Source organism: Loxodonta africana, chromosome 13 (assembly GCF_030014295.1).
Source record: "Loxodonta africana isolate mLoxAfr1 chromosome 13, mLoxAfr1.hap2, whole genome shotgun sequence".
Classification (NCBI taxonomy): Eukaryota; Metazoa; Chordata; class Mammalia; order Proboscidea; family Elephantidae; genus Loxodonta; species Loxodonta africana.
In genome coordinates this window covers 77,637,167-77,664,346 of record NC_087354.1, presented here as the reverse complement: position 1 = coordinate 77,664,346, position 27,180 = coordinate 77,637,167, and the positions used below count along the sequence as shown (strand labels likewise).

At 41.4% G+C, this 27,180-nt stretch overlaps 1 protein-coding gene across 2 annotated transcripts; it reads left to right on the top strand.

The window, feature by feature from the left end:
- Nucleotides 1-18,840: 18,840 nt before the first annotated feature.
- FGG (fibrinogen gamma chain) lies at nucleotides 18,841-26,881 on the top strand. Of its 2 annotated transcripts, XM_064267624.1 has the most exons (10): nucleotides 18,841-18,963; nucleotides 19,056-19,100; nucleotides 19,299-19,482; nucleotides 19,576-19,669; nucleotides 21,218-21,348; nucleotides 21,649-21,782; nucleotides 22,670-22,854; nucleotides 24,276-24,553; nucleotides 25,965-26,134; nucleotides 26,672-26,881. In XM_064267624.1, exons 1-10 carry the CDS (start codon nucleotides 18,886-18,888, stop codon nucleotides 26,684-26,686), a joined length of 1,314 nt encoding a protein of 437 aa, XP_064123694.1. In that variant the 5' UTR covers nucleotides 18,841-18,885; the 3' UTR covers nucleotides 26,687-26,881. The 2 variants fall into 2 exon arrangements, with proteins under 2 accessions (XP_064123694.1, XP_003417556.1); XM_003417508.3 differs by having other exon boundaries at nucleotides 25,965-26,881.
- Nucleotides 26,882-27,180: the final 299 nt, after the last annotated feature.

The following is a 27,180-nucleotide window of genomic DNA, read 5'->3' as shown; positions in this document are numbered from 1 at the left end:
TGTGAAGCATCTCACAAAATGGATGAATCTGAAGGGTACTATGCTGAGTGAAATAAGTCCATCACAAAAGAACAAATATCATATGAGACCACTATTATAAAAACTCATGAAAAGGTTTACACACAAAAAGAAACAATCTTTGATGGTTACAAGGGAAGGTGGGGATGGAAAAACACTAAATAGACAATCAATAAGTGGCAACTTTGATGAAAGGTAAGACAGTACACAATATGGGAATCCAGCACAACTTGTCCAAGGTAAGGTCATGGAAGCTTCATAGACACATCCAAACTCACTGAGGGACTGAATTATGGGGCTGAGGGCTGTGGGGACCATGGTCTCGGGGAACATCTAGCTCAACTGGCATAATACGTTTTATAAAGAAAATGTTCTACATTCTACTTTAGTGAGTACTGTCTGGGGTCTTAAAAGCTTCTGAGCGGCCATCTAAGATACTCCACTGGTCTCACCCTGTCGGGAGCAAGGGAGAATGAAGAAAACTAAAGACATAAGCGACAGATTAGTCCAAAGGACTAATGGACCACAAGTATCACAGCCTCCAACAGACTGAGTCCAGTACAACTAGATGGTGCCCAGCTACCACCACCAACTGCTCTGACAGGGATCACAACAGAGGTTCTCAACACCAGACTTCCTGGCCTGTCAGAGACTAGAGAAACTCCAAGAGTATGGCCCCCAGACACCCTTTTAGCTCAGTAATTAAGTCACTCTTGAGGTTCACCCTTCAGACAAAGATTAGACAGTACCATAAAACAAAACGATACTAAAGGGGCACACTAGCCCTGAGGCAAGGACTAGACGGCAGGAAGGGACAAGAAACCTGGTAATAGGGAACCCAAGATCAAGAAGGGAAAGTGTTGATATGTCGTGTGGCTGGCAACCAATGTCACAAAACAATATGCGTACTAACTGTTTAATGAGAAGCTAGTTGTTCTGTAAACCTTCATCTAAAGTACAATAAAAAAATAAAAAAGAAATATATATCACAGAAAGTCAGTGACAAATCAGACCTTGAGAGATACAAGGTAAGACTAAAAATACAAGTTGCAGCCAGATATTTGAAGTATAAAACAATGAGCAAATAAATATAAAGTTCCAAAAGGGGGCTTACAGATTTTTTTTTTTTTAAATAACAGATACAGAACTTAGAAATGAACATACTCAAAAGAAAAGAACTAGGTAAAACAGCAGTATGCATTGGAATGAATTGAGATTAAATAACATTTCAAGTGGCCCTGCCACTACTGGCCACCAGTTCATATTATAAATTTTAATTCTTCCACAACCAAAGTGCTAAGGAATAAAAAAGTATTGAATCAAAAAAAAAAAAAAAAAAAAACCCGGTGTCGACCTTTACGCTAGCTGACCTCTCTCTTATCCCCAAGCAGCGTGTACTACATAAACCTTCTAATTAAAAGTCACCTAGACTACAGAGAGACTGTGAGTTCCCTGAGGTGAGGACGTGACATATTTCCCTGTGGATCCCCAGGGCCTAGTACAGTGTGCTAAATTACAATAAACAGTACCCCCCCACTCCCACCCCGTCCCGGCAGGATCATGCCGAGGAAAGGAAATGGTAACTGAAAACTTTCACCAAACAGGTACTTGGACGTGACTGAATTAAGTGGCTGAGTTTGTGCACTGTTTTTTGAGAGACTAAAATGATGAGAACACGTATTGCCGCCTTAGGCACAGCCTGGTCACAGGATAGGGGAAAAATACGCAGGAATCATAGGATGTCACACATTTAGTTGCGTTAGAACCTATAGATATGATGTATAGGTGCTACCAATGAACTGTTTTCTAATTTTCTGTATGCCACAAGCACCAGCGGTCAGGCACTTGGCTGCTAACGAAAAGGTTGGTGGTTCGAATCTACCAGCCTCTCCTGGGAAATCCTACGGAGCAGTTCTACTCTGTCATATAGGATTCCTATGTGTCTAAAATTGACTTGATGGCACCTAGCAACAACATTAATTCTATAGGTATTTATGTGGCTTTACAGCTAACAAAGGACATTCATTCACACAAAGATTATCAAAGCTGCTCATTTTCAGCCTCCTCAGTGCTAAGTGGTTAATGTACTTTTTATTTTTCACTTCATGCTCACAATAAGCCTTTGAGGTATTATACTCACCCCACAAATGTGAAAACGGACCTTCTGAGTGGTTCATATTCCTAGTGAGTATCCAAGCAGGGTTCAAAATCAGGTTTGTCTCACTGTAAAGCTGGAGTTCTTTTCAGTATGCACAGTGACCTCACAGTGTGTTCACGTTAGCTGTGGGATGTCAGTGTTACTACTGACCGTTTTACAGATTCATTCATTCAGTAAAGATGTGTTGATACCCTTACATGCCAGGCACTGTTCTAGGCACTGGAGTCACAGCAATACTCAGAATTGGCAAATCTCTGCTCCCACTGGAGTTTACGTCATAGGGTGAGGATGAGGAGAGGAACAAACCCGACAAATATGTGTCAGCTGGCAAGTTCTATGGAGAAAAATAAAGCAGAGACAAGGGGCTAGGAAGTACTAAGAGGGGTGGGATAAAACTGTAGCTCTTGGATGGATGTAGAGCGGTCAAGGAAGGTGTCTTTGATGAGGTACTATGTGAGCGAGCAGAGACCTGGAGGAGCAAGGGAGCCAGCCATGGGCTGTCTTGGGAAAGAGTTTTCCAGACAGAGGGACTAGTAAGTGCAAAGTCCTTGAGGTAGGGATGTCTTGGCATATTGGAGTAATAGCTGGGAGGCCAACGTGCCAGTAGTGCTGTAAACTAGGGGGAGAGAAGAAAGATGCAAGGCCAGAGAGGAAACTGAGACTAAATCACATGGTCTATTAGGTCATTGTAAGAACTAACAGTCTTACTCTGAATGAGACATACCATTGGATGGTTTTCAGCCATGATTAAACTTCCATGATTACTCTCGCAGCACAGCTGTAGGGGGAACAAACTGCAGCAGCGCAAGAGGAGAACCAGGGGGACTAAGCAGGAGGCTCTATTGTTATAGTCTAAGTGAGAGAGAGGGTAGTTTGGACTAGGGTAGTGGCAGAAGACAAGTCTGACTGCAAGGGTTTTGGCTTGAGCACAAAAAGATAGTATCGCCATTTACTGAGATGGACAGGACTAACGGAGAAGCAGAGTTGGGGGTAAAGAACAGTAGTTTGGCTCTGGACATGTTGTTTCTGAGATGCCTATTACAGAAGTTGTCAAGTAGGCAGCTGGATTCCTGAGGCTAATTTCAGAGGAGAAGTCCGTGCTGGATACATAAATGTGGGAGCCTATCAAGGTATCTGTTAAATATCACAGATGAGAACACCTAGAGAGAAAGAAAAGAGGTACAACAACTAAGCCCTAGTACACAGCAAACTTGAGCATTTACAGAGGAGGAGGAACCAGCAAAGAAAAATGAGGAGTGGGCAAGGAGGGAGAAGGAGAACCTCAGGAGACCTCAAGAGCAAAGCATTTCAAGGAAAGAGTGATCAATTTGGTCAAATGCCACTGATAGGTCAAGGAAGATGAGGGCCAAGAATTGACCGATGAATTTTGTAGACTTAGGCCACTGAATGGAGGTGATTGGTCCCAGCTTCCCTGGAACGAGAAAACGGAGGCTCCAAGAGATTAAATAAATTGAACAACCAAGGTGAGATAGCCAGTTAGCAGCAGAACTAGGCGGAGAACTGAACACTGAATACAGGCCATCTGAAGTTAGCCATGTTTTTTCAATCCCAGTCCAGGGCCCTTCTTCAACAATAGTTTAAGATGTCACCCGCCCCAGGGTAAAAGTATCGTTAGGAGGACTCTAAAAGAACACTGAGGCTTTAAACAAAAAGAAATAGACTTCAGTAGTAGAACTTGAAGCCACAATGACAGTCAGAAAGTGGTTTGGTATTTCATAACACAGTGAATACTCTTCAAACCAAATGAAACAGGTGTAGGTGGCCACTGCAGCCAGGGCATGCACAGGTGTCAAAACACACTTCACTACACAGGAATTCCTACACGTCCTCAAAGCGAATTCTCTGTTCATTCTATTTCACTACATGATTTCCGATCCAAAAAAAAAAACCATAGGCCTGATTACCATATATTACCAAGTACTGTCAGTGGAGGCTTGTGTATTGATGCTCAACAGATTTCAGTGGAGCTTCCAGTCTAAGACTAGGAAGAAAGGCCTGGCAATCTATTTCTAAAAATTAACCAAGGAAAACCCTATGGATCACAAAGACCCAATCTCATTGTGCATGAGGTCACCATGAGCTGGGAGGCCCACTCAACAGCAGCTAACAATAAATGTACAGTCAGGGTTTGAATAAACGTGAACTCTTGTTTCCCCACCCTCTTTCCTTGGCTTGATTTTTTTTATTAAGTTGCCAAAAAACGGGGTGGGCTTTAGACTGTAATGAATCAAACACACTTTTATGAATGCAAAGGCACAAGAAAGCCCTAAACCATTCAGGTATTAAAGACACAGTTTTAACAGTCCCTACTTCTCCCCTCAAATCCACAACCATCACCACCCAAAGATGCCGGTCCATTTAAAGCACCCACGCTTGCACCGCACTCCGTTGCACTCTGCGATTCCGTTTTGTAGCCTAGCAAGTGAAGACTTCCAAAGGGAGGAAAAGCAGGAAGGAGAAGGAAAACGAGATACAGAAGCGGCCACAGAAACACGGCTCAGAACAGAAAAGTTACTGCAGGGAGGCGGGGAAAGGAGGGGAGGATTCCGCCTTTCAGAGGAGAGGATGAGCATGTAGACGTCGCCTGGCCAACTCTACCTCTGGAGAGAAAGGAAAAGATGGGTGCAAAGCTGAGACGCGTGGCGGAGAGGAGTCCGGCTGCGGGGCTCTAAACTTTCCAAAGAGTCCAGGTGCCACGGCTCGGACTTCGGACTCCACACCTGGTCTCGCCCTCCAAGGCTGCAACTCCCCTCGCCTCCCTTCTTGCCTTTCCGTCCAGGAACGCCAGGCAGAAAGGAGCGCGGAGTGGAAAGGGTCCAGGGCTTCAAGGTGGGAATGGGGGCCGGGCGCAGGGTGCCGCTCGGTTACCTGAGGCCGCCGTGTCTCCCCAGAAGTGAAGGTGCAGTGCAGCTCACGACGAGCTTTGCTGCCCCGCCTTCGAGTCCCATCCCGGCCGGCTGCCTGGTCTCCGGGCTTTGTGCCCCTGGCTGCTGCCCGCAGACGCCTGACCCGGGACGGGACACGCTCTCGCGTCAGGAGCAGTGTCCGGGCGCTGCTCGTGGACGCGCGCCGAGAAGCCCGGGGCCCAAGCGACCGCGTGCGTTCCCTGGAGGTTCCTCTAGGTGGCGGCACGCCGGAACCTCGGCACCCTCGCCCCTACTGGTCATGCCCCACCTGGCTCCGGAGCCGGCGGCCTGCGCCTAGGCCGACTTACCTATCCTGGGATCTCGAGCTCCTGCCACTCTGCCCTCAAGTGATTTCACCAACGGTTACCACAAAAGACAGCGAAGGATTCTTGACTCAGCTCCTCTCTGTTTTTGAGTTTGCGCAAATTAATCTTGCATACCTCCCCTCTTCCAAATTCTAAATTGGAGAACGGATAGTCCAACAAAATGAAAATATGAGAGCCCTCCAGTTCTCTCCCAAGGAGCCAGAAAATTGTATCTGAGCCAGCCCTGTTCCTCCAGTCAGGTCTGTGAAGAACCTGATTTTTCTTTCAACCCTTCTAGTGATAAATACCATCTGAACAAGGCCTGCTTGGTACCCTGAGACCCCGGCAAATATTCTTTCTCAGGCACGGAGAGGATGCAAAAGTAGTATACCCGCGAAGTTTACCAGCCACTTTATAGTCGGCAAAGAAAGGGGAGCCAGTCTCCTTTTTTACACTCCATTTTTGAGTAGTTTTGTTTCTACTTGTCTTTCTTTCAAGGCCCTTAGCACTGGCTCTCTTCCTAGATTGAATTTAGTGAGGCAAGAGTTTAAGTTAACATATTTAGTTCTTACAATTTACCAGGTACAGTTATAAGAATTTTCTTCATAACAATAATAAAAATAAGCTTTTATATAATGTTTTCAGTGTTTTATATTTATTAACACCTTAAATAAAACTATCTTATTGTTGTTGTTGGAGCCCTGGTGGCACAGTGGTTAAGAGCTCAGCCGCTAATCAAAAAGTTGGCAGTTCGAATCCACCAGCCACTCCTTGGAAACCCTGTGGGGTAGTTCTACTCTGTCCTATAGGGTCGCTATGAGTTGGAATCAACTGGATGGCAATGGGTTTGGTTTATTGCTGTTAAGTGTCATTGAGTTGATTTCGACTTATAGTGACCCCATGTGACAGAGTAGAACTTCCCCATAGGGTTTTCTAGTGTGTAATCTTTACGAGAACAGATGGCAAGGTCTTTCTTATGGAGCTGTTGGATTTGAACCACTAACCTTTTGGTTACAGCAGAGCACTTAACCACTGTACCACCAGGGCTCCTATAAGGTGGGTAATACTATCATTCATATCTTACAGTTGAGGAAACTGAGGAACAGAGATGTAAGTATCTTTCCCAAGGCCACACAGCTAGAAGTAAATTATAAATCTGGGATTAAAACCCAGGCAGTCTGGCTCATGGCTCCAGTGTCCATATTCTTAGTGATCATGTTATACTGCCCCACTTGAAAAAAACAATTAATTATGATCTCATTTACTCCTCATAGCAAACCTATAAGTGGATTCTGTTATTGTTTCCATTTAGGCACAGGGAGGTTAAATAATTGTACAAGATAACAGAACTAGTAAGTGGTACAGACAAGATTAGAGCAGTCAATCTATTCCTTGACTAACTTCAATGATAGAGGGAGAAGAATTGCTTAGAAAGTGTGTGAAGCTTTCACAACCTTCAAATACTGAGCCCCCAGCCCTTCAGTTTCAGTCCCGTCAATGTCTGTCCTCAGACCTAACAATAGGCTGGACTGTCTCCAGGTACCTCCACCATCCCTGCACTCCACTAGTGATGCCTAAAGCATTAGCAGCCCAGAGCTCAAAGCCAGGACTAAGGCCCAGCTGCTTTGCCTACAGCTGGGACAACCCTTCCCTGAGAAAGTCATGGCTTATACAGACATGTACATACTGTGGCACTTCATAAGCTCTCATCTCTTTTGTGTCCAGGCCTCCAGGACACGTTGGGAAGGGACAACCAGAGGCACCAGTACCACCACGACCTCTTTGCCTATTTGCCCTGCACACAAAGCAGTGTTTTCTTTCTGAAGGCGATGACAGCAACAGGGAGAGGAACAGAAGACATGTGAGGCCATAACCACACGAACAACTGGTGTTATCTCTGTGTATGACATCCACTCCTTTCTCCCTGCTGAGATGAGCTCCGTCTTACCCTAACCCCCCGGAGGCGCCAAACCCACCAGACTCCACAGCTCCTCTAGCCCAGCAGATGAGCAAGCCTCTTTCGTGTGTTCACACCTGCATTCTGAGTTCTGGGTTCTGGTGTGAGGACCCACTGTGAATGTTGATGACACTACCTCACCACCTCTTTATCAGGACAAAAGCAGGGATAAGAAACTATACCTACACAAAAGGAATGGGTAAGGGGAGATTTTATGTAGCAGCTTGAGTGGATATGTAAGTGTGGCTATTGCTATCTGGTAGTAAAAAAACTTCACCATTAGGTGGCTCTATTACATTAAGTATTAGAGAGGGCTATCTCTTCAACCAAACCAAAAAAAAAAAAAACCCGTTGCCATTGAGTCGACTCCGACTCATAGCGATCCTATAGAACCTTACAACAAAAGGACCTTAAAATAAAGCCTAATTCTAAGCACCTAAGGAGCCCTGGTGGTGCAGTGGTCAGCAGTTAGAAGCCACCAGCCACTCCTCGAGAGAGAGATGTGGCAGCCTGCTTCTGTAAAGACTACAGTTTTGGAAACTCTATGGGGCAGTTCTGCTCTGTCCTATAGAGTTGTTATGAATTGGAATTGACTCGACAGCAACAGGCTTTCTAAGCACCTTATGTTGTTATTCTGGCCACTAGCTCCAGTAAGCCCTATGTAATCACAAACATTTATAATGATATGATACATAAAAACCATTCACAATGTAATCCAAAAGATTCCTCTAAGCTCCTCAGGAAATTCAGTACAACTAGGAGATTAAGTTCACAGAACATACTAATCAACAAAATCTGTTTTCTAGAATGCCACCCACTTCCGGTTTCAGAGAACATGAATTAAGTAAAATGACTATTACTCTTTCTGTATTATCAGACACGCTATTCAACAGTAAAGGTTCTACACACACACACACACACACATAAGTCTTTAGGTGGCACAAATAGTTTGCACTTGACTACTAACCTAAAAGTTGGCAGTTCAAACTCACCCAGCGGTACAGTACCTCAAAAGATAGGCCTGGCAATCTGCTTCCCTTAAGATTACAGACAATAAAGCCCTACAAAGTAATTCTACATGGGTCGCCATGAGTCAGAATCAACTCAAAGGCAACTGACAACAACAACATATATTATTGTTTATTATTTTTCAATTTGAAAGCATTCTAAGGCACAGATAAATAGGTGAAACGAGTTTCTTTTTGGAAATCTGAGTCTTTGACACGTCTGTAGGCATAGGGTCATGAGGCAAGGACAGAGCCAGCCTTTCCTTCTGTGTCGTCTTAGCTATTCAGCTCAGGCCCAAGTTGTGTCTTCAGGCTCTTTTTTTCCCCCCCACACACCGTAGTTTCTCCTTGGAAGCATCCCTTCTCTCCCCTTGACTCTCCTGTCGGTTCTTATTCTCAAAGCTCTTTCTCCAGCATTCCAATACGGTCAACTCTGAGACATCTCACTACCTCTCTAACTTAGAATGTTGACCATTGGACTGATCATTTTCTTTCTCCTTCAAACCAGTTCCTCCTCCTATTTATGTTAATGATCCTCATCTTTTCTGTCCTTAACAGTTACTATCTTTGACTCTTTCCTCCCCCCCCTTCCTCCCAATGCAATCCTTCCCTAAGTCTTTCTGTTCTATTTCTGCAAAGTGCATGAATCTCTCCAATTTCTGGAGCACCTGTTATGTGTACGGGCATGTGTAATATGTTAAGGCCTGGGGGCTAGTGCCAGTCTGCTTTTCATTCTTTTGCTTTCCGTATAAAATAGAACAAAGGGAAATTATATGAGGTTTTATATTGTTGAGTGGACTCAGCCCTCCTTAAATACAAACCAAAACCAGTTGCCATCAAGTCCGACTCATGTTGACCCTACGTGTTGCAGAGTAGAACTGTGTTCTTCTCAGTAGATCACCAGCCTTTCTCCCAAGGCTCTTCTGGGTGGGTTATGAACTGCCAACCTTCCAACTAATTGTCAAGTGTTTAACTGTTTGTGACACCCAGGGACCCCTCCTTAGTTAAAGCAGGTGTGATTGCTCTTTAGCACTGTGCGAGGCTGTGCTTCACTGACATTTCTCTGCCTAGTAATCATCTGGAGGAACTTGTTAATAAAACGCAGATACCTAGGGCTCCCACCCAACTAATTTGATTCAGTAGATCTGCAAAGAGACTGAAGAATCTGCATTTAAAAGAAAAAAAAATAGAACAAAGTGATCTAAAGAGTATTTTGAAGAAACAGTCATAAGAAATATTAAGCACTTAAACTAGAAACAAAATATTGTTCTCAATCCTTAAATTGCTTTATACAACTACTTTTAAATCAGTCACTTAACTTGTGATTAAGTATCTCTCCAAATTGCTATTCCCTAAGAATATGTCTTTAGACTTTAATTTCTTTGGTTTCTGGTTTTATCTCGTAAATTTCAGTCTTGGTAGAAGTAATACCTTAGGCCAGATGAGTTATTCATACCTTACTGTGTATAAGTTTATCAGATCCTATTACTAAAAGAGCAGGAAGTAGATAGAGATTTTGAATGGAGAAAGAAGGTAACACCTGTATCATTCCCCATTTGGGGGATTGGGACTTGGGTAAACACCCCCAACTAAGCTAGTGTGCTGGGGCCAGGCTGGGATGGTCTGGGAGGTTTCCTTACAGCAGACAGAGACATGGGCATCTGAGGCTCATTTGCAAATTGTAGTTGAGGAATGGGGTTTAGGGGGTGGCATACCCAACATCTGCAAAAGCTTTCCAAATGTAGGTCATGATCACTACTCGTATTGGCGCATCCTGAGGTGTAATTGAGAGAGTTGGGTTAATACATGGGACCAGGACAGAAAAGCCCAAGGAAAGGGACAGCTGAAGATCACTTGGCTTTCATTACCATACAAACTAACCTAGTCCTGTGTGGTCTAGACATTTTTCTTAGGAGCAAGCACTTGACAGAGCTCCAAAGCACAAGGCTGTAAATGCCCTCATTTCTGCATCTTCTAGGATTTTATATACCTTTGTTGCAGTTGCCCTGTTTGCTGAGGGCCCACCTGTTCCAGGCAAGCAGGAGTAGCTTCGAGGTCTTCACGTATGTAGTCTTCTGTCCTCATTGCTCCCCACAGAGCAGATCATGAGAAGCAGTGGCCACCAGCTCTTGAACATTCTTTCAATATTATCGTGTTCTGGCACTTGTCCAGCCTGTTTTATGGGTATCACCTAAAGTTTTTTTTAAACTCTTATTTTATTTATTTTTTGTGAAAACATACACAGCAAAACATCTACCATAATGCTCAATGGAATCCAGACCTTCTGGAGCCATTGCGGCTGGATGAACACCCAAAATGATTGCTCTTTAAACCTTAAACCTCAAACCAAAACTATCCCCTGAAGTCTGCTTTGAATCAAATAATAAAAAAATAGGTTAGCTTAATTAGTAAAGTATGTCCACCTTGAACATCGTGCTCTTTCAAAGAATTATCTATATGGGATGAAATTGACAACAGCATCTAGAAAGGTTAGATGAGAAGCTTAGATGTCAGTGAGATTACGTTAATGGTGGTTGGAATAATTTGGAAAAGGATAGCATCTTAGGCTGGTTTCTCTCCGTATAGAAAAAGAGAGATAGATTTATTTCATGGAAATGGCTCATGCAGTTGTGGAGGATGGTAAGTCCCAAATCTATGGGTCCAGCATCAGCCTGGGGGGTTCTCCTGACTCACGTGGTTGCAGGGGCTGATGAACCCAAAATTGGCAGGTCGGATGGTAGGCTGCCAGCTCACAGGGCTGTGGGAACCGGCGAATCCTAAAATCTGCAAATCGGGCTGCAGTCTGCTGGTTCACGTGCCAAGAACTGGAGGTCAGATGATGACAAGTTGGATGCAGGGTCTAGAGAGAGAGAATGAGCTTTGCCAGAACATCCACATGTATCGGATACAGGCCACATCCCTAAGGAAACTCCCCTTACATCGGATCACAAATGGAGTGTAATCACATAACACTGAAAATCATGGCCTAGCCAAGTTGACATATAACATTAACCATCAGAGATGGTGAGAACCATTACACAACTTGAAAAATGTAAAGAATGATATACTTTGTGTTGTTTTTAAGTGTTGTGTAGTTTTGCTTTGGTTTTGTTTTTTTTTTTAAATAAATATATGTGAGGTCCCCTTCAGTGAAAAATCAGAGAGCATCTCTTTGCCCTCTTTGCCCTCCCAGAGCCCCTCAAATTGAGTCACAGGAGAATCACTTTGGTTCTCCCCTGGGTGGTTAATCACCAGTTTTATAACTTACCCACACTGTAGTACTTGATTGTCTTATATCTGTGAACAGATTTTGCTTTGAGACAGGTTCTTTCAAGGCCATATACTTCACTTTTCTTGACCGATCTTGTAAGTTGCTTGATGGTTATGTGCTCTGCCATAAATTGCATTACCGTATTCTCTTACTGTGTTCAAAATATAAATATATTTTCAGTATATATTGAGTGCACTGTTTCAAGTGCTGCAGATAACAACAGATAAAAATCTTTGCCTTCATGGAGCTTACATAAATTTTATTGTAATTAATTTATTATTACCAAAAAAAAACAACCAAACTTGTTGCTGTTGAGTTGATTCCAAATCATAGTGACCCTATAGGACAGAATAGAACTGCCCCATACAGTTTCCAAGGAGCAACTGGTAGATTGGAACTGCTGACCTTTTGGTTAGCAGCTGTAGCACTTAGCCACTACGTCATTACTGCGACATTATTACAGGACTATAATAATGTTACGAAATTTTATGGGACTGTGATATCTCAACCAAATTTGGGAGAAGATGTAGCTAACAAGTTATGTTGGGAGTATTTTGTGAAGAGGATCAAATACAAGGCTGAGAGCTTGTATTTAACTGGGTAGGAAATAGGGGGTCGTTGGAGGTTTTCAATAGAGAGAATAGTATACTCAAGTTCCACTGTAGGATACCAGCTGTGACAGTAGTGTGTAGATGGACTCCATGGTGTTTTCTGACTGGCTTCCATAGGGTTCCTCTCTTAGCATACTTTCTTCCCACTCTGTCACTTGCCTAAAAAACCAAACCCAATGCCACTGAGTCAATTTCGACTCATAGCTACTTACCTAAGCCTTGTCAAATCTCTGACAACTCCAAACCAAAACGTATAATATGTTGCATTCAAACCATTCACCCTGCAGATCATACTGGGGCCTGCAGGTGGCAATGGTGAGCCAGCTATGAGCTTGGTAATGCCCTACTACAAACCCAGCAAATGTCACCTTCTGGAGAGCTTCCCTGACCACCATATCTAAATGGCATCCACTGGAGTTGCTCTCAATTGCTTAATCTTCTTTTATTTTTCTTCACATCCTTTGTCACTAATTGGCATTATATATTGTTCACTGCCTCTTCCTCCCCACTAGAATATAAACTTCTTGACAGAAGGGACTTTGTTTTGTTCATCGTATTGAACAGGCCTGGCAACACTCCATAAACATTTACGGAATGAATGACCACTTTGGTCTCAGCGTTCAGTGGAGGAACACCATGGGAATGTATGCAGTTACCCAGCAATCAAATTTTGGAGTGCATGTTTGAGCATTATTTTGGGAATTTTCCTAGGCCAAACCTATATGTTTTCTGGGTCAAAGCTAGAGATGGTTGACCATATCAGGAATATATGAGGAAAGGGGTGACGAAGAGGCCCACATACCCATCGTGAGATCATGCGCTATTAAATATCAATGAAATGCACCTGGGTAAACTAACCTAATAAAGTGTATTGGGTGAGAGCCAAAGAAAGTATGGACAGGAGAATATCAGGTGGTTTTCTAACCCAGACAGATGCATGATTAAGCAATTGGTCTCTTGGATGTCAGTAAACAGAATTTCCTCTACGTTGTTTACAAAAGATGAAACACAGTGTTCTGAAGTTTGACTTATCTTGTTCTCAGTATGGATGAGTCTGTCTTGGTTAGTCCTGCAGATAGGCTGTTTTTCAGTAATCTACAGCCACAGTGGTTATCAAGCAAGAGTGTGATTTACACTCAGGTCTTCCTTGCAAAACATTCAGTAAATATTTGGGCTTATGACTTACCTGATTCTGCAAATCATGACTTTGTTTACCAAGCGGAGTTCACTGCTCCTGCACTCAAGGTAAAGCACACACGGCAATCTACCAGGAAGAATGGTAGATTGTGTCCCTGTTAATGGATGAAGTAAGGTTCACCTAAGTGTCAACAGAAAGTTAGTCTTTGTACAGTCTAGTCTTTGTTATTTAACTTTAAAGGACTATAGCACGATATACTGAAGTAATAAACTAAGCAAAGTAGTTAGAATTTAAAACAGAACTCCAAATCTATTAAATGCTTTAATCATCCCAATTCAACATTGCAAGTTAAAGCAAGTGTGAGAAATCAGCAAGATAAGATGAGTCATTTTGTTAATTTGGTAACATTTTCCATTCGTCCTCCTTTAGGAATTTTTTTTTTCTCTTCAAAGATAGTTTATGTTCCAATGGCCAGAATTTGTCTCAAATACAGGGCTGTCCAATTTCACCAAAACCAGTATTTCTACTCAGAGTCTTAAAACTTTCTTTTCTCTAGAACTTATTATTGTGCATGTAACTTGGCTCTTTTACGTTAGTCAACCACACTCACATGCTCTTGTAAGTCTTCTGCTGATCACATGTAGCAGTGAACATGTTTTCATAGAGTGGGTGATCTCACATGGTCGATCACATGGTGATAGACACAACAGGGGCCCTGTCACAGAGACCAATGTGGCACAACAAAACACGTCTAATGGCTTTACTCCAGTTTGTCACAATCGAGGGCAACCTCAGTTCTATTCTGCACACGTGGGGTCACCCTGTGTTGGAATCGACTTTACAGCAACTAACAACAGGACCGTCTCAGACATTTAGTAATCCCTGGCATATGTATATATATATATATATATATGTTGTTATATAAAGCTGACTCCTGGCTATATCTGACTCTGTTTACAGTTCTGAATGGAATAATCCTTCTCTCACTGGGCACCTGCTTGCATAATTTCCTAAATCCCATTCACAGTACTTTTTGAACACCCCCCCACCCTTAGGCCAGTTTCCCCAAGTGGTAAATCTAATGGGTCAGGCTCCGAACCCTGCCTGTGGCTGCTGCCCGGCCCCACCCCCTACCCAGGAGGGACTCCATCTTGTTTGTCCCACATTGTTTCTCTCATCTTTGATTTACATAGTGAAACAAAAAGCACATTGTTCCTAGACTACCAAGGAAACATTTTCATTTTCACTTTCCTTGTTCTATTTTTGCAAAATAAAGCAAATACTGAAACAGATAACTCCATTGCCCCATAGGATTTTTTTACTATTGGGTTAGACTGGTTGTCAACAAAGCCAAGAGGTCATTTTCTTTCTGCCTATTTTAAGGAAATCCAAGTCTGAGGAATGGAACTATGAATTTAGCTTAGATCTATAAATGGTTTACTTATTAGGAGAAAAGACCTATCATTGTCGGCCATTGATTCAAGCTTCCCTGGACCACCCAGTGAATGTACCTTCCCTTAAGCTGCTGAGTGAATTCAATTCACCAGGCCCTATTGAACTTGAACGGTGTGGCCAGCATTGTAAGAACTGCTCCCTTCTAGAAATTAGACTAAAAACACAAGCTAATCATAAAACATTTAGAACCTCAGCTTGAGGAAGATTGGAAAAGATCATCCAGCCAATGTTATCTCTAAACTAGAGAGGATGATAGATGAGTAGACGGATCGAAATCAAAACTAAATCCACTGCTGTCAAGTCAATTTCAACTCATGGTGGCCCCATGTGTTACCAAGTAGAACTACTCTCTGGGATTTTCTTGACTGTAATCTTTACGGAAACAGATCACCAGGCCTTTCTCCCACAGTGCTGCTGAGTAGATTCGAACTGCAACCTTTAAGTCCGTAGTTGAGTACAAACTGTGCCACGCAGGGATCTAGTAGGTAGATGTTGTTGTTAGGTGCCATCAGCTCCAGCTTATAGCAACCCTATATACAACAGAATGAAACACTGCCCAGTCCTGCACCATCCTCACAATCATTGCTATGTTTTAGCCCATTGTTACAGGCACTATGTCAGTTCATCTTGTTGAAGGTCCTCCTCTTTTTCGCTGACCCTCTACTTTATGAAGCATGATGTCCTTCTCCAGAGACTGGTCCCCCCTAATAACATGTCCAAAGTACGTGAGATGAAGTCTCACCATCTTCACTTCTAAGAAGCATTCTAGCAGTGCTTCTTCCTAGACAGATTTGTTTCTTCTTCTGGCAGTCCATTGTATATTAAATATTCTTTGCCAACACCATAATTCAAAGGCATCAATCCTTCTTCGGTCTTCCTTATTCATTGTCCAGCTCTCACATGCACATTAGGTGATTGAAAATACCATGGCTTAGGTCATGCCCACTTTAGTCCTCAAAGTGACATCTTTACTTTTTAACACTTTAAAGAGATCTTTTGCAGCAGATTTGTCCAATGCAATGCGTCATTTGATTTCTTCACTGCTGCATCCGTGGGCATTGATTGTGGATCCAAGTAAAATGAAATTCTTGACAACTTTAATATTTTCTCCCTTTATCATGATGTTGCTTATTGGTCCAGCTGAGAGGATCTTTGCTTTTTTGAGGTGTAATCCATACTGAAGGCTTTGATCTTCATTAGTAAGTGCTTCAAGTATTCTTCACTTTCAGCAAGCAGGGTTGTAGCATCTATGTATGGCAGGTTGTTAATGAGTCTTCCTCCAATCCTGATGCAGCATCCTTCTTACAGGTTGAATAGTATGGTGAAAGGATATAACCATGATGCATATCCTTCTTGAGTTTAAACCACACAGTATCCCCTTGCTCTATTGGAACTACTGCCCCTAGGTCTATGTACAGGCTCTGCACGAACACAATGAAGTGTTCTGGAATTCCTGTTCTTCACAATGTTATCCACACTTTGTTACAATCCACACAGTTGAATGCCTTTGCATAGTTAATAAAACACAAGTAAACATCTTTTTTGTATTCTTCGTTTCAGCCAAGATCCATCTGACATCAACAATGATATCCCTCTTTCTACATCCTCTTTTGAATCTAGCTTGAATTTCTGGCAGTTCCCTGTTGATGTACTGCTGCAACCATCTTTTAATTATCTTCAGCAAAATTATACTTGCATGTGATATTAATGATATTGTTCAATAATTTCCACATTCTGTTGGATCACTTGACTTTGGAGTGGGAAGACTGGGAAATGTAAACATATGTACACGCAATCATATACACACACTTGTATATGTGCACTTGCATATTCTTTTTAAAAATCCATAAAATCCACCAGGGATACATCCCAGCTGTGACTAACTTTGATTCTCACAATAACACCTTAGATCCATGTAGCATATTACATTAAGAAGGGCTTTGTGATTGCATTTAGAGCTTCGTTTAAGAGCACAGGCGTTGAATTCCTTTTCTGCTGCAGCTACTTTGTGTATGTCATATAACCTCTCTAAGACTCTCTTTCTTCATTTCTAAGAGGCAGATAATCATACCTACCTTGTTGTGAGGATTCAATGAGAGTGTATACAAATCAGCAGCAATAACAAAACCACAGCATAGATCTGCTAGACAAAAGATGCTCAAAACTGGTGGCTCTTTCTATCATCCCTTCAGGCCTATTTCATTTGTCAACACATCAGGAACTCTTCTTCACTGTATGAATTAACGCTAGTTTTTTTAAATCAAATTCATATTCAGCAAATGACTTTGGAGCAGAGGTGAATGAAACAGACAAGGGGCTGGCAGAGTTAACTATCACTATACGTGTAGGCTGTTCGCAATCCCTGTTGTATTTACAAATCAGAACACAAGCAGTGGAATGATAGGCAGTTGGGAAAATGTTATTTCAATACATGAGCTCACTGACCTCTGAATTAAATTAAATGATTGTGTTGCCGTAAATGCTACCTGTGCTACCCAGTCAGAAAACAAACCTGGAAGTAGAGGAAATTTGTCTTAGGAAATACTTCTTTTTCCTGGAATTCATTAATCATTTATCATTTCCCAGAGGGGCCAAAAATGGGCCCAAACATGGTCAAGAACAATTAGTTAAAATTTAATACTCCTAACCAAAAAACCAAGCCAAATCCGTTGCCGTTGAGTCAATTCCAAATCATAATTCACCTGAGTGATACTAAACTGAACGTGAGGCCATTGTGGGCCACTAAATTGTTGGTCGTTTTCTCTCAGAGTGCATTTTTTCTAAGAGGATTCCGATTTAGGACTCGAGACAGGTATAAAGCAAATATTTTGTCTAGAATTGTGATAACACATCTCAGAATCCAATGCAAGTCAGTAAAAAGCCAGGAATATAGGTATTGCACTTCTAAAATGGGGTGGATAGAATTTCCAACATTCTCAATTTCAGTATTTATTGCTTTTGTGTATATTATGTTCCATAGGGTCCCTATGAGTTGAAATTGACTCGATGGCAGTGGGCTTGGTTTGGGGGTTTTAATGGCATACTGGTTAAGAGCTACAGCTGCTAACAAAAAGGCTGGCAGTTTGAATCCACCAGCCGCTCCTTGGAAACTCTATGGGGCAGTTCTACTCTGTCCTGTAGAGTCACTATGCATCGGAATCGACTCGATGACAACGGGTTTTTGGTTTTCTCTCCAGTCAGGCTATTCTCTCCTTAAGAGCAAAGGTAATGCTTTAGGCATGTTTCTCGTCAGATATATGGGAAGTGGATTTTTTCTAGCCCCTTCCTCCTTAAGATGGAACACCAGGAAAGACTAAGAGGGCTCCTAGCTCTTTTCCCCTCTGTGGCAGATGAGGTGCCATGCCACCGGGTTCCTTTAGACAAAGGGAAGCTTCGAGCTGAAGGGCTTGCTGAGAACTGAAAGCCTATGAAAATGGCCAACCCTGGCGGAGCAGGAACGTATTTCCAGTGTGGCACTCTTTCCTGGCAATGCTGACAAATTGGGCCACGTGGAAAGGCAGTCTCCTCTTGCCATAGCCACAGGTTAAAAATAATTATGTTACCTCATCCCTGGGCTAAGAGAGAACTTTGAGTAAATGGGATTATAGCACCAGCCTCCATCTTAAGGCTGGGCCGTGTTGTTCTGGTCGAAGTCAAATCTCTGTGTTTGCTCTCTCAGCCCCATCCTGGAAGAGATTGCATCAGGCAGCCTCCCCCACCTCCCTCCCCTTCTCATAGCAATGGCTGATGCTTCACTAGCGTTTGAGGACGATTTTGCTTCCGAGGAGAAAGGTTGAACTGGGCCAAAAGGGAGGAGCTTAACCTGCGCGCAAAATCTGGGAATCTGGATGAGCGGAGGAGGGTAGGGGCCACGAAGAGAACAAAGAAGATGAGAAAGACCTCCCCACCTTTCTGGTAAGGAGGCCCCGTGATCAGCGCCAGCCACTGGAGCTTACATAAAGGGTTGTGGAGGCCAAGAGGCCATAGAGCTGACACTACCGGGCTCAGAGCACTGGGCTCCCCTCCCAGGCAGGCACCATGAGTTTGTCCCTGCATCCCCGGAGCTTAATTCTCTGCTTCTACGCTCTTTCACTGCTTTCTCCAACGTGCCTGGCAGTAAGTGCGCTGTTCACAAAACATCTTTATTTTAAAGGGAAGGCTGAAAAATAAGAAATGTATAATGAACTAGCTGTCTTTTTCTCCTCTAGTATGTGGCTACCAAAGACAACTGCTGCATCTTAGATGAAAGATTTGTAAGTAGGTTTTCTGTTTTTCGGTTTGTGTTTGAGCTGGAGAGGGGCAGATGAATAAAAGGCATTCGCTTACCAGGGTCCTTTAGCACTTCAAACATTTTTTAAAAACGTAGTCTAAGTTTTTACCTATTCTTATTGATAAATTTTAAGTGTAACTTTAGTCAAGTTTTTAAAATTCTTTTCTTGTTGTTTTCTCAGGGAAGTTACTGCCCAACTATGTGCGGCATTGCAGATTTCCTGTCTTCTTACCAAACCAGTGTAGACAAGGATCTGCAGTCTTTGGAAGACATCTTACACCAAGTTGAAAACAGAACATCAGAAGCCAAAGAACTGATCAAATCAATCCAAATCAGCTATACTCCTGAGGAGCCATCAAAACCAGGTAAGAAACGAAAACCTACTGACTGAGAAGCCCTGTTGCTTTTGTTGTTGTACTTGTTTAAGCATTTCTTATATCTCTGATCCCATCTTACAGGTGCCATACAGCGTGCTACTCATAATGCCAAGAAAATGTTAGAAGAAATTGTGAAATATGAAGCGTTGATTTTAACCCATGAATCCAGTATTCGGTAAGCATTTGTGTTTTCACTAGTTCTCCAACACCGATTTAGTTTTTAGTCAATATTCCAAGCTTCAGTGAAAAATCATCTTTTTTCCCCATTTACGATATTGGATAGGCATTTTGCCTGACTATCTTGAACATAGCTAGTGTGATAGTGTAATATGCGTTGTATTGCGTTGTACTTGCATTTTAATGATTGCATGGGATCACATGGGAAGGTGTCCTAGATGTCTTAAAATGCAATAATGACCGTACTTATCGAAATGTTTGTTGTCCTCCAGTTTGTCTTCTAATGTAAACTCAAATTGATGGGAATTTGGGTGTTGAAATAAAATTCTCTATAAAAATGTCATGGACTCGGTGGTGAGGAATTAACAAGTAGAGGCAAAGGGAGGATCTTGGCTCCTAAAGTCAATTATATTGAAGGTGGAGCAGAAAAAAAAGCAAGGCTTAGATAAGTCTAACCAACACGGTAAAACTACGTGTTATCATTTTACAATAAACCTGCAATTACGTAATCTCCTACCTTCACTTGGAGGTGCAGTGTCTCTGTTAACTGCTTCCCAAGGGCTCATAAACTTTCTGAAGATAGGGCCTCATACACAATTTTGGTTTTTCCTCAATGGTTTTTCTAGATTGTTCTCCAAGTAGCATGAAAACTTAAAAGCAATTTTGTGGGTGGAAGTGGTCCAGGAGAAGTTGCTCCTGTCTTTGGTGTCAGAGGGCTGTTGTTACTATCATTGTGATTATTCATGTCGTTATAATTCGTGTGATCACTGCCAATCAGTGAAGCTGAATGAAACTATTGTGCAGAAATTTTCTAGGGCATAGTAGAGGGAAAATGATTAGTCTATTTTTTAATCACTGAGAAAGACACAGCAGTTTACATGCTGTAGATAGTTATCTATCATTTCTGAATGTAGATAAGCAACCTTGTGAGAAACGAGGAAACCACGGTTTTTGCTTTCCTCTACCCTTTTCAGAAGCTATGTAAATAGAAACATAAAGAAGAAATGGAAAATGTCTGCTGTTTTATTTTTTGTAAGATAATGCCCCAGATCCTTTTCCCATGTAAATTACAGATTGAAGCCCATAAATCAACTATCAATAGTTCCACAAGTCAGAAGGGATGAAGGTTCAGCACATGTAATTACTGAACAGAGCCGTTCCTGATTTTTGGTCATCAGGCAGTGTTCTATTAACCAGGCTCATCACTTACGCAAGGACCACTCTAGAATGGCATTTGCTTATTTGCAAGAACTTTGTTATTTGTTTCAGAGTTGATACTATACACCTCTATTCCAAGTGAAAAGATCTAGGTCAAAATTCTATTCTATGTCTAATAAAAATTAAAAAAAAAAATTGTGGTTGTTTTCCAAAAAGCTTAGAATTCTTATTTACTTCAATCGAGTTGCATATTTTTACCATTTTCCCAAAGAGGGAGTAATTAAAATAATGTATCAGGAAGTAATTCTTGAGAAAATAGGAAGTTTATTTTTAAGAATATACAAAATTATTTCTCCAAAGCAAGTACTTGGTTGTCTTCTGCTTATAGGTTTTTGCAGGACATATACAAGTCAAATAGTCAAAAGATCCTTAACCTGAAACAAAAGGTAACCCAACTTGAAGAAAAGTGTCAGGAACCTTGCAAAGACACAGTGCAAATTCATGATACTACTGGGAAAGGTAAGTGAAAGATTTACCTTGAGATTGTGTTTGCGAACGCAAATAGACAAAGAAGATTGTATGTATTAAAATGTATAAGAATACTTTGGAAGGTGTCTAGACATGAAGTCTAAAGATTCCAATTTCTTAGGCTTTTGTGGGGTGGTTAAAAATAGTTTGAAAGGAACGATGATATGGGAAGTCATAAAATACTTTTCTTATGAGATGAATGGTTTGCAACATATTAAAAACTCATCTTCAAGACTGGTACAATCTTGCCTGGAATGTAAAGCACAGTAAAAGTTTCTTCCTCTCCTTCAGATTGTCAAGACATTGCAAACAAGGGAGCCAAAGAGAGTGGGCTTTACTTTATCAAGCCCCTAAAAGCTAAGCAGCAGTTCCTTGTCTACTGTGAAATTGAACCATCTGGAAATGGGTGGACTGTGCTTCAGAAGGTATCCTTTTTCTCATCGTTTGTGTTTAGTAAACACCCACGTAGTTTCTGCCACATGCAAGACTCTTTTTTAAGCACCTGTAAACACTAATTCATTTAGCCCTTCACAACATCCCTATGAGGTAGCAACTATTATTACCCTGTTTACGGTTGGGGAAACTGAGACACAAAAGGTTAAGTAACTTGTCCAGGGTAACATAACTAATAAGTAACAGAGTCAGGATAAAGGCCCCCAGAGGATAGAGTTGTGCTGCTCTGAGACTAGGAAGCCCTGTTGCCTCTGCCGACCTCTGGCGCCCACTGTGGATCCTGGCTCCCTGGCCTTCTGTTCACCTTCCAACACAATCACGACTATACTGCAGGGGGCTGTCAGGGAAGGAGTGAGTGGTGGAAGGACTGGCTGACCATTCTACCATCAGTACAAGAGTCAGCAATAATCAAGCTTGAGCCTGAAGTCATCTCTAATCCAATCCAAGCCCATCACCATCAAGCCAATTCCGACTCATAGCGACCCTATAGGGCAAAGTAGAACTGCCCCATAAGGTTTCCAAGGAGCAGCTGGTGAATTCTAGTGCCAACCTTTTGGTTAGCCCAACTCTTAAGCACTGCACCACCAGGGCCCCTGAAGTCCTCTAGGTGTCTTTAAAACTACCATGGACCAGGCATTCTTTTAAGTATTTCTCTTACATTGTCTTACGTAATGCTGGCAGCAACACTAAGAAGTAAACATCATAGCTCACAGATGAGGAAACTGAAGCAGCTTGCCCACGGTCACTTAGTAGATGATAGTATCATACCCTCCATATTTTCAACAGAATGTTTATAATGTTTTGTTTATGTGCACTGACAATCCTTTTCTCTCCTTTTCCTGTGCAACTGTATAATTAGAGACTTGATGGCAGTGAGGATTTCAAGAAAAATTGGGTTCAATATAAAGAAGGGTTTGGACATCTGTCTCCTACTGGCACCACGGAGTTTTGGCTGGGCAATGAGAAGATTCATTTGATCAGTGTACAGTCTACAATTCCATATGCATTAAGAGTGGAATTAGAGGACTGGAATGGCAAAACCAGGTATTATTTAGAAAGGACTTCTAACTTTTCATTGTAGAATGGGATGTGCATTTTCCAACCATCAATAGACCAATGGCAAAGACAGCCTGGAAGTTGCAAAGAGCACATCCAGCCAAGTTCCCCGGGAGCCAGTTTGGTTACTGGGCAATCCCAAAGAGGCAGGTTCTATCCAGCATGGATCTGAGTGTTTCGGTATCATCTACTGGTCTGAGCTCACTCAAGAACCATTCAGAATAATGGCTAGCATTTACTGAACTTTTAATATGTACCAGAAACGGAGCATGGAATTCTAATCTAATCTATACCAAATAACTATTTTATGAGGCAAGTCCTATTAATAATCCCATTTTACAGAATAATTTGCTCACGGTCACATTGCCATTAAATGGTAGAGGTGGGATTTGAACTCAGGGAGTTTGACTCCAGAACCCATCCTTTTTACCACTGTCTTAACTGAAAAGCTAATCCAGGCTCTTCACATTTCCCTGTGCTGTAATGTCCAGTCATTCAGTCAAATCCATGAGGATCTTAAAATTAAATCAGCTTATTGTTGGGATAGAGCCCCCTTTATACTCAGAGCTAATTAAAATGAAGGAAAATTGTCAATCCTTTTGTTATGTCTACAGAATAATAATTTAAAAAATTCTCTAAATAGGTATCTTTTTTTTTTTAGGGGGCAGATCTTTTTTTCTGTTAGAATGTCTCCCATTTCTCAAATGCTGGAGATTAAGAAAGAAGTTAAACATTTTTTGGAAATCTCTGGTCATGTGCCAAGACCCATTGTTCTCTCTATTCTATAGAATACTGACCCTCTTTCACAAATTTTTCTAGGGGAGAATCTCATTTGAAGTCTCATAGTTCATGTTTTGTGGGCCAGACAGGGACCGCTTCTTTTCTGTGATACTCTTGGAGGCCCTTTTTCTGTAACACTAGCTTGGGAAAGAAGAATCCCTTCAGGACTCCACCGTTCAGGTGATATGAGTGGCTAATGGTGCTGTAGCTCCTTCCAACTTGGTGCATTTATTAATGGTCACTTACTGTCAGGTAATTGCCCCAGTCTTTGAAAACTGTGTGCACAATGCTAAACATTTAAGTGAAAGTGGAAAATGTGTAATTTATCATGTTCACCCAAACACCATGGTTTGATATTCGGATCTTGTAGGCAAAAAAATATTCAAATGGGTAAAGTTTTCAGTTTTCTTTGGGCTATGCTCTGAAATCTAAACCCATCCTGGGCTTTGGTTAGCTGTGAACTGGTTCGCACATCCATTGTCTCTTCCCAGATTTTCAGAAAACCCCACTCACTGAGCACTTTCAGCCATGAGAAACAAAGTTAGAGACTTCAAACAACTGTCCTATGGAAAAAGGACCTTCTCAGATCCTTGATGAGGCTGAGGAAATGTCTGTTCCCTTCTTTATAGTACTGCAGACTATGCCATGTTCAAGGTGGGGCCTGAAAGTGACAAATACCGCCTGACGTATGCGTACTTCATTGGTGGAGATGCCGGAGATGCCTTTGATGGCTATGATTTTGGCGATGATCCTAGCGACAAGTTTTTCACATCCCACAATGGCATGCAGTTCAGTACCTGGGACAATGACAATGATAAGTTTGATGGCAACTGTGCTGAACAGGATGGATCTGGTTGGTGGATGAACAAGTGCCATGCTGGCCACCTCAATGGAGTTTATTACCAAGGTATGACTGTCTTTCTTGGATTTCTGAATTAGTATATAATTTATGTTTTTGCAAAAGGTAATAAGTAGATACAAAGAAATAAATAATTAGTAAAGCTATCAGAGCTTTCACCATACGGTTCTTTATTTGAAACCAGCCATGATATACCAAGCTTATATCTAAAATCGGTCCCTCTATGAGAAACCCATCTTCTGAAAAATATCCTATGGTTTGCCATCGTGCCTGAAACTACCACTGTAAGATTGGTACATTGGATTATGATATCACCTTCAGACATAACATGTATATTAATTGGACGGACTAACATTACCACATTAATGCTTGTAAACATAGGAGGCTGCCTCAGCTTCCCATAAGCTACACATCAGATACAACCAGTGATCAGGTGTTGGGAAGTGTAAAGAGTAGGGAAGTTCTGGTAAGGACAAAGATGCGTTAAAGTTTGAGAGAAGAATCCAGCCAGGGGAGTGTAGTCACGTATTTTAAGGTGAGAGCGGTCAGTCTATAGTTTGCTAAAGTGGTTGTGAAGACTGGTTTTAGTTACCATCCAACAGTTACATGTGAGAGGCTTTACTGATACTAAAGGATCCATTAAGCATCATATAATATGGCTACCCCATCTCATCTACTGATAAGCAGCCTTTCCCTCTCAGGGCCATGCCCTAGCCAATAGTCAACTTGGGATCCTGTTAAAGGCTATTTATATTTGGGTCTTCAAACTTGTTTCACTTATTTATTTTTTTAGAAGCCTGGCTTACCTTTCCATCTGCAAACCCCGCAATTACAAGAAGCTCTCAGAGAAGGTGCTTAATCCCTCTGTCCCAGGGTAGCCATGCTGATAGCCTCTGGTACATTCTGGTATTGGAGACAGATAACTCTTACAAAATTACTTGAGCTATGGTGCTCAGTGACTAGGAGAAGGCAAATTAACCTAAACTTCATTTTAATAGAGATTTAAAGTAAAATCCCAAACCATTTTTCTAAAATCCCTCCTACTTGTTCCAATTCTCTGGTAAAATGGTGTTTTCAGCTAAATTGTGATCATCTGAGTAGGAATTTTGTAGTTCCTACCCTTCTGGCCTGCCTGAGGAAAGGTGACCCACAATTGCTGAGTCCAGGATGGCTAAGCTTAGCGAGGCTATTCGGATACCTTTGGAGCTCTAGCCCTGTTACTAGTGAACAAAATTATAGAAATGACCATGAAGCACAACATAGATATAAGGTGTTGTTTGACAATAAATGTATTTCAGTTGCGAATTGAGATTTGAGGAATCTTTTTAGTTGGTAGCTAACACTGTAAGTTTGATGTGAGTAGCAATAGATTTCATAATAGATAGTTCTTTATAGACTTGCTGAGGTAAGGACGGTCAAGAGCAATAATCTGTATTTGTACATCTACAACTTGTTTTAGGTGGCACTTACTCAAAAGCATCTACTCCTAATGGTTATGATAATGGCATTATTTGGGCTACCTGGAAATCCCGGTGGTATTCCATGAAGAAAACCACCATGAAGATAATCCCATTCAACAGACTTAACATTGGAGACGGACAGCAGTTTCAGATGGGGGGAGCCAAAAAGGTTGGAGATGAGCACAATGTTGAAATAGAATATGACTAAATCATTTTTCACTGAGAATTAATTGTAGAAAATTACTAGCATGTTGGTTTCTGTTGACTCACGAAGTTTCAGAAACCTTTCTGAAAAATTTTCTGTTCTTTCTCTTACTGAATTTATCATTTTAAGCCTTCCTTTAAGGCTATTTTGCCTTAAGTGGAAATTAAAACTCACTTTGGACTATAAACCCCAATTACTGAACTAAGAGTTATTTAAAAATTGTTTATTTGAGGAAAGAATATTTTGCATAATTTTCTAAACATAAAGCTATTGTCATATTTTGCATTTCAATGGTTGCATGTGATTTTGTATTGATTTTTTTTGTTCATTTTTATTAGTTCTTAAATAATTTAGTACATACTAATAAAATAGGAATAAATTTTAAAACTTCAAATCCTAAGTATTTTTCCATGTTTATTGCCCCTTAGTCATTCATATTTAATTCTTCTTATTGAATGGAGAGATTATGTATTTTTTATATATTTTCTGTTTTGGTCATAGGCTGGAGACGTTTAAAAGACCGTTTCAAACGTGATTTGCTTTTTTAAAGGACTTTATCTGAAAAGAGAAATAGAATATTTTTTCCTATGGGACAATGGACTTGCAAAGCCTTATTTCATTTTAAGAGTAAAAAGAACCCATGTTGAAAACTCCGCTAACAGTTTCATGCTGGTAATAATTTATCTACATGCCATTTCAATAAATGCTTTGTTTCCTAAGACCAGATACATTGTGCCTTTTATCAACCATTAAAAAGTCACTTTCCTTCAATTCAGTAATTACAGTTGCACAACCACCAGTACTTACTGAGCCCTCGCTTTATACTAAACATTATACCTGACTCTTGGGGAGTTACAAAGGAAATAGAAATCATGACTTTTGCCCTCCAGAGGATGTAAGACAAATGCAGATAAATACATAAACCAAAGTGATAAAATTCAGTATAATAACATAAATAAGCACAAGCATAATCACATAACTAAGGTGCATGGCACCCAAGTGCAGATGGA